At 38.3% G+C, this 8,422-nt stretch overlaps 1 protein-coding gene and 1 pseudogene across 1 annotated transcript; one reads left to right on the top strand and one right to left on the bottom strand.

Moving 5' to 3' along the window:
* Positions 1-569: 569 nt before the first annotated feature.
* LOC126696940 (FT-interacting protein 3-like) lies at positions 570-5,918 on the top strand. The gene is made up of 2 exons (XM_050393704.1): positions 570-863; positions 2,612-5,918. The coding sequence occupies exon 2, from the start codon at positions 2,685-2,687 to the stop codon at positions 5,721-5,723; it is 3,039 nt and encodes a 1,012-aa protein (XP_050249661.1). The 5' UTR covers positions 570-863; positions 2,612-2,684; the 3' UTR covers positions 5,724-5,918.
* Positions 5,919-6,797: 879 nt separating this feature from the next.
* On the bottom strand, positions 6,798-7,922 carry LOC126696939 (kiwellin-1-like; annotated as a pseudogene).
* Between the last annotated feature and the right edge of the window lie 500 nt (positions 7,923-8,422).

Raw genomic sequence — 8,422 nt, 5'->3', positions numbered from 1 at the left:
ATTGAATTGCTTTGCGCCAAGTATCAATAGTGGTCTCATATATAAGTAATGTAATCAGGCCACAAGTTAAGTAAGAGAACATGTGAAATTTAATGAGAATTGTTAGGTGTCTCTAACTAAATGAAAAACAGTACAAGTTTTTTTTTTTTTTTTTTTTTTTTTGGGATAATGTATTACATACTTTTAAACACACCTTAACACAACTGTCTTTTTAGACTGTGACTGGTAACAAAAATAGTGAGTTTATGTGCTTACAACAGACAACCAACTTTAATTTGTCGCATAATGCAGATGTGGCAAAAATTGCGAAAGTGCCATGATATTATTGGCGAATGGTGCATCCAGCAAAACTGAACAAGGTATTAAAACTCCGAATTTAAGCCTTAGCAAGGAAGTTAAAACTTTACAATCTTATTGGTGGAGAGAATCTCAAACACGTGTTTGACCAGTGCAGCGAGTCCATGCACAGCAGTACATTCACGATTACCTAGAAATACGTCTCCATATGTTTTTTGCATTTAGCCTGCCTAAAAACAAAAGTACAAATAAACAAAGACAAAATGACAAATATCACTTACACACATACCATTCACAAAGTAGGCCAAGACCTTTCTGTTCATATAATCAATATTCTCTCTCTATCTCTCTCGTCTTGAACCATTTTACTCGTTTTCGACGACTCTCTCTCTCTCTCTCTTTTCGTTTTGAACCATCTTAGAAAAGTTCCTGGGCTCTCATTGCTGCTTCTTTTCTTTGTTACATATTAGGCTCTTTTGAGTCTTTGATGCTCAGCTTAGCTTAACGTCAACTTCTCTGAGCTCATCTCTTCATCTCCTGAGTGAAACTCTGTAGCTCTAATTAAGGTGCGTTTGCCTTTTCTTCTTTCTGGGTATGATCGTTAACTTTGTTTTACACATGGGGTTTGAATTTAATCAGCTGTAAATGACTTTGTATGCATGTATTTGTGCTTGTTGTTTTTGTTTTATGGTATATGTAATATGCTGTGTTTGGACTTTTGAGCTAAATGGTTTCTTTGACCCATTTGTGAAAAGTTAAAAAATTTTGTTTTTGGGTATAAAGTTTTCCTTAAAAGGTAGCTTTTGGCTTCTGGGTTTTTAGTATTCCTTGGAATTTTTGAATAACGGGATGGATTAGATTAGTTGTCTGTTCATCTGTTTGTTTCAGCAAAAAGTTTTTCCCGGAAAATTGATTTTAGGTTCTCAGCTTCTGCGTATTCACTAATTTCTTAAAACTTTTTTGGAGGATCGGATTCACGAGAGATAATCGGAAAAAATCTTTTCCGTTCTGTTCCGATGAAAAATGAGATCTTTTTTGAAGACTCTGTATATCCTGTCTTCCTTTTTTATTGTAGTTGGAATCTAAAAATAATTAAAGGAAAAGTTAAGGGCTTTTTGATGCTTATTCCTTTTTATGTTCATTTTTAAAAATTTGTTCTATTGTAATCCGTGGGTTCCATTAGAAAGCTAGAGAATATTGAAGCTTTTTGTGGACTTTGTTGAAGTGAAAGATGCATAATTTTTTTGCTCTCTTTATGTTTTTAAAGGAACCTATGGATTTATTATTATTATCTTTTAAATTACCCTTTTTTACCAGTTTTTGTTTTGTTCTTATGTTTCTTAGGAGTTTCATGGTAATATATGATACTTTTGGTTACTGAAAAGTATGAGGGAAATCAAAAGAAACTATTGTAAGAGAAAACATTCTATGTTCGAACCCCATATTCTGCTACATAATTTTTAAATTTACAATAATTGTGTGTGGAAGTTAATGCCTTTGTTAAGTAGTCTTAAAATGTTTTTTTGCTCCAAAAAAAAGGGGTCAAGGTCGTCTCGAATCTTTTTAACTTCGCTAAGGAGTCATGAAATTTTTTGCCTTTACTTTATGCCTGATGCACTGTCTCCTGGTCAGATAGTTGGGGAATCAGTAAAAGACACTGTATGGATACAAGGGGTTAGATTATTGGATGATTAAATTTATTGCTTCCCACCAGCCTAGTAATTTGGGAAAAATGTAATTTATCATGGCATCGTCACTCTATAACCTCCTATTCAAAGTTAAAAAGTTCCAGGTGTTAGCCCTACTCATTGAGGTTGAGTATGGGCTCACACTGTGAGCAAGAGCTTTAGATTTGATTAAATAATTAAGTTCATGCTTCCCATCAGCTTAGGGGTAATAAATGACGAGCTTGAGACAGTATTAGAAGACCTATGGGTTCTGGATTAACAGAAAATGTGCACCCTCGTTGATCAAAATGGCAAACAGGATTAATGTATCGACTCTAGATAGTTGGAAATGTACTACATTAAGTTGAGTTGCATTTAGATTCCATGGTTTTCAAGGTTAACTTAAATATCTTCAACCTGTACCCTTTACTTTTCTTTTCAAAGATATTGAATTGGATCACTGTCATCTTGAATATTGATTTATGGTAGGTATACTAGGTAAAACAAATTTCTCTTTTGTTAGTGTGGTTGATATTTAAATTTTAACATGTTCTACTGTTTAGTATTCAAATCCATTTGTGCGAATTGTGACTGTTTATGTCAGTTATTTTGACCAATATTGAACTGTTTGCTCCTTCCCTTTTCAGGTTCTCCGTCTCCCCTGCCAAGTTCTGCTATATTTTTTTTATCAGTCTCTTGTCAATTCTAATTGAAAAACCCATGAGTAATCTCAAACTAGGGATTGAGGTTGTGAGTGCCCATGACCTTATAGCCAAAGATGGGCAAGGCTTATCTGATACTTATGTGGAGCTCCACTTTGATGGACAAAAATTTCGTACCACTACTAAAGAAAAAGACCTGAATCCTGTTTGGAATGAAAGCTTTTACTTCAATGTCTCTGATCCAAATAACCTCTCTAACCTCACCCTTGATGCTTATGTTTATAGCTATAATAAGGCCAACAACAGCAGATCTTTCCTTGGAAGGGTTCGTCTTACAGGGACATCATTTGTGCCATATTCTGATGCTGTTGTTTTGCACTACCCTCTGGAAAAAAAAAGCTTTTTGTCGCGTGTAAAAGGAGAGCTTGGTCTGAAAGTCTTTGTAACTGATGACCCTTCTATACGATCTTCAAATCCACTTCCTGCAATGGAAGCCTCTCTGAATTCAGGATCACGTCCAATCCAAGGTCAAGGCCCTAACGAACAAGTTCCTAGTTTTGTTCCAAAACCATTCTCCAATGAAAAAGGCGAGTCAAGACGTACATTCCATCACCTTCCTAATCCAAATCCTGCACGGCCACAGCAGCTTAACATTCCCCCCATGTCAACCCAGCCAAGTTTCGACTATGGGGTGCAAGCCATGAAATCTGAACCGCAGGTTTCAAAAGTTGTTCACATGTACTCGGGTCCATCACAATCTGACGATTATTCACTTAAAGAGACAAGTCCTCACCTTGGAGGGGGTCGGGTTGTTGGGGGGCGAGTAATACGATCAAATAGGCCATCCAGCACATATGATCTTGTTGAACCAATACGTTACCTTTTTGTACGTGTTGTGAAAGCTCGTGATCTTCCTTCTAAGGATGTGACAGGAAGCCTCGACCCTTTTGTTGAAGTAAAACTTGGGAACTTCAAAGGAATTACAAAGCACTTTGAGAAAAAACAAAATCCTGAGTGGAATGAGGTGTTTGCCTTTGCTAAGGACAATATACAGTGGTCTAGCCTGGATGTTGTAGTGAAGGACAAGGATATGCTAAAAGATGATTTTGTTGGGCGTTTGAAGTTTGATCTCAATGAAGTTCCTACACGGGTTCCACCTGATAGTCCTTTGGCTCCAGAGTGGTATAGACTTGAAGACAAGAGTGGGGAGAAGAAGAAAGCGGGGGAGCTGATGCTTGCTGTCTGGTATGGCACACAAGCTGATGAGGCTTTTCCTGATGCTTGGCACTCAGATACATTTACTTCCTCTGATGGCTCTTCAGCCTTCTCCTCACATCTCCGCTCTAAAGTTTACCATTCACCAAGATTGTGGTATGTTCGTGTCAATGTAATTGAGGCACAAGACTTGGTTGTATCTGAAAAGTCTCGTTTTCCGGATGCATATGTTAGGGTACAAATTGGCGGTCAGTCATTGAAGACAAAAGTGGTTCAAGCTAGGGGTTCGAATGCAATCTGGAATGAGGAATTCATGCTTGTTGCTGCTGAACCATTTGAAGATCATCTGATTCTTTCAATTGAAGATCGTGTAGGTTCCAACAAAGATGAGACCATTGGGAGGGTTGTTATACCTTTGAACAGAGTCGAGAGGCGTGCTGATAACCGAATGATCAGAAGCCAATGGGTCAACATTGAGAAGTCCATGTCAGCCGCAATGGATGGAGATCATGGAAAGAAAGAGAAAGACAAGTTCTTTAGTAGACTCCATGTCAGTATCTGTCTTGATGGAGGGTATCATGTGCTGGATGAGCCGACTCACTACAGTAGTGACCTCCGACCTTCAGCAAAGCCCCTTTGGAAGCAATCAATAGGTGTTTTGGAACTTGGCATTCTGAATGCTGGTGGGCTCCATCCTATGAAAACAAGGGATGGTAAGGGCACATCAGACACTTATTGTGTAGCAAAGTATGGGAACAAGTGGGTCAGGACTCGAACGATAGTCAACAGCTTGAGCCCAAAGTACAATGAGCAGTACACTTGGGAAGTCCATGATCCGGCCACGGTTCTCAGTGTGGGAGTTTTTGATAACAGCCTGATTGGTGGTTCAAATGGTAACAAAGATATGAAAATTGGCAAAGTTCGAATTCGAATTTCTACTCTTGAGACTGGCCGAGTCTACACTCACTCGTATCCATTGCTAGTCCTTCACCCCTCTGGTGTCAAAAAAATGGGTGAAATACATCTAGCAATACGGTTCTCATGCACATCACTGGTGAGCATGATGTTTATATACACTCGACCTGTTCTCCCAAAGATGCATTACGTAAGGCCATTGAGTGTGATGCAGCAGGAATGGCTGCGTCACCAGGCTGTAAACATAGTGGCAGCTAGGCTTGGTCGAGCAGAACCCCCTGTTAGGAAGGAGATAGTTGAGTACATGTCTGATGCAAACTCTCATCTTTGGAGCATGAGGCGTAGTAAGGCGAACTTTTTTCGGTTGATGACAGTTTTCTCAGGATTATTATCAGTTGGAAGGTGGTTTGGTGATGTTTGCATGTGGAAGAACCCTATCACGACGGTGTTAGTACATGTTCTCTTTGTGATGCTGGTGTGTTTCCCAGAGCTGATTCTGCCAACTGTTTTTCTATACATGTTCGTGATAGGAGCTTGGAATTTCCGGTACCGCCCAAGATACCCTCCTCACATGGACACAAGAATCTCTTATGCAGATGCAGTGCACCCTGATGAGCTTGATGAAGAATTTGATGCATTTCCAACCAGTCGGAGTACTGACATTGTTCGGGCAAGGTATGATCGGCTAAGGATAGTGGCCGGGAAAATTCAGACTGTTGTGGGTGATGTGGCTTCCCAACTGGAGCGTGTCCAGGCCCTCCTAAGCTGGCGAGATCCTCGTGCCACATTTATATATATGATCTTCTGTTTTGCAGCTGCCATTGTGTTGTATGTAACACCTTTCCAGGTGCTGACTCTTCTGTCTGGGTTTTACTTCATGAGGCACCCCAAGTTTCGTCATAAGATGCCATCATTACCCATTAATTTCTTCCGTCGGCTACCGGCTAGGACTGATAGCATGTTGTAGACAGGTTGTTGGGATTTTCTGTAAAAAGTTTCTACTGCCAGTGTGTTTTGGGTCTCGGATTTATTTGAAGTAATTGGCAGTAATTGTAAATGTTCTATCTCCTGTATTTGTCTGGTTGTGGAAGTTGATACAGATGTGTGTATGCAAGCTTTGTACTCAATGGTAGTTATTTATTTATAGATGTCATGTTTAGCATCCAATGTTTACAAAATTCTTATGTTGGTGCTTGATATATCATATTATGGGATGGTTTATTCAAGGTGGAAACCACATGTTTATGTTCCTGATTGAAAGTGGATTACTTCCCAAGTAGCAGCTGTAGTATTAATGGCTTCTGGAATATTAATTGGTCATGGTTTTTAGCTACTTTAACCTGAACTTCGAAAACTCAGAGCCATCTGAGAATAGCTAAAGGCTTCTCCAGTATAAAATAGCTAATTTACCATTCTGATGTGATTTGCGCTAAACGGTGAAAGCTTCTGATCCTCAAAGGTAAGAAATGTATTTCAACCAAATCGATTCCAATTTTGGGCTAGGGTATGGGCTAAGGGAAAATTGGGCCTTTGATTAGGCTTAAATATGCCAACCAGTTTTACAGCAATCTATGTAATGATTCTTCAAGGTTTACCCTATCAAAGCTACTTTTTTGTTCGATGGTAGGAATATGATCACTCTATTTCACTTGAAATGGACAAGTCCATTACACGATTAAGAATTATTTCCTTGATTTAATATCATATCATTTAAAAGTTTAAATGATGTGGCACTAGCTATTCCTTTATATTTGCAATATTTAATTTGAATTATGAAATAGATCCATTTCAAATGGAGAGAAATTAGAACCAACATCATAAATAAATAAAGATAGTGATATTTGCAGATTGCAAAGTTAACCATAAATTATATACATCATACTACTATATATCAGAAAGTCACACAACAAATTGATTGGAAAGTCATACAACAAATTGGTTGAATATGGTGATGAATTCCTGACGACTATCTAAGGCAGAAATCTTGTTGTAGGTTTTGTATAAGTCCAAAGTTTCTTTTCCATGAATTTGGTGAGATCATGGTACATTTACAGAATTTTTCATACATATTCACTTTATGAACTTGCAATAAGAGGGCAAATAGATGCTGTATAAGGTATATTGAAGATATAATTACAGGATATAGTGCACCAAATACTTTAGAATAACCAAGAAATATAAACGGACAAAGAAACAACAAAAATAAACATCACTGAATTCTTACTTCAGTGCTTCATAGTACTATTATACACAAACATAACAATCTTTTTCTTTTTGAACAGGCAATAGCCGCAATACATGCACACAAACATAACAATCACAACAAATTAAGCTTCACTCTCGCATAGTATATTTAAAATACGTTGGAATTTAATTTAAGCATCGGACCAGGATATGTCCAAGTCTCCCCGATCACTTTCTGGTACTCCCAAGGCCTTCCACACAGCTTTGGAGGCATCAACAATATTGTTAGGACATGGAGGCTGGTAATCAAGGTCAGCATCACACCCCATAGTGGAGCCACACTCATCAACCACCTTGGCTTGAACACTCCTTCCATTGCCATAGATGGTAATATAGCAACCCTGTTGACAGTGCCACCACAGGTGTGTCATCCGAGTGGTACTGATTGTCACATTCAGATGGTCCACCACCATCCCCACCTTTCTCAAAGCTGTTGATGGTTAGCTTCGCCTTTGTATGGCCAGACACTTGCGGTGAACACTTGTAAATCGTGTAAAGCTTGCCTTGCACGCAACAATCAGTCATTCTCTTTGTTAAATTGTCCTGGCGGAGCCTTTCTCCCCCTTATCTTGCCGCTAGGCTGGCAAGTCTGAGCTTCAACGCTTGACTATTTTGTAACAAGAAGCAGAAAGAAGAGAACAAAGACACCGGTACAAATTTGATTCTTCATCTTCTATGTTTTTTTTCCCCTCTTACTTTTGGTGATGTTTTAGTGTGAAGATGTTCAGCTTACGGTAGGCTATATATAGGGATGAACTTCCTAAAATAGCTTTCTTTAATTCAAGTTATGACATTTTGGTAGTCTTCTATTACCAGGAAGTATAACTCTTCTTTGAAATCTCATTTGGTGCTAAGTGTATCATAGAATGGTACAAACCGAGACAAGTTGGATCGCAAAAATCATGTAAAATGGCGCGTCAATTACGCCACCATATCCACATAACATGCCTTAATTTTGTATGTTCTGATGAGTGTCCTTTGTGCATTTACATTAATGAATGACATTACTTTATTCAACCAAAGGAAACTTATCTGTCCTTGAGAATCTTGTGGTGGCCAATGGACTTTGCGATGCAAATTTGCTTAATTCAAGACAAATAACAACATAGATTGGGCCTAAATAGAGTTCAATGTGGAATGCGCATCCTCTGTCCCAAAGTTCAATTATTTATGCATCTTCTTAAACTTGAGAACAGGGCGTTAGTGCCATTTAAAGGCTTTTTTTTGCCAGACATAGCTCGCGCGAGCATTTAGGTCCTAGCTTGCACAAAACTATGATATGGTGATCCAATAGAAAATAGATGCAGCATTTAAAAAAAAAAAAAAAAAAAAAAAAGATGATGGATATATTATTGACATGAAAAAAGCACCATGTTCCTTGGAGGAATTATAGTTTTATGATAAATTTGGGACTAGCTAGAA

Source organism: Quercus robur, chromosome 8 (assembly GCF_932294415.1).
Source record: "Quercus robur chromosome 8, dhQueRobu3.1, whole genome shotgun sequence".
In the NCBI taxonomy this organism is placed as follows: Eukaryota; Viridiplantae; Streptophyta; class Magnoliopsida; order Fagales; family Fagaceae; genus Quercus; species Quercus robur.
The sequence above is the reverse complement of the archived record's forward strand: the minus strand, read 5'-3'. Positions and strand labels throughout refer to the sequence as shown.

Bases quoted from the DNA above. Each gene is read 5' to 3' on its own strand.
- LOC126696940 (XM_050393704.1), top strand. From the start codon at position 2,685: ATGAGTAATCTCAAACTAGGGATTGAGGTTGTGAGTGCCCATGACCTT.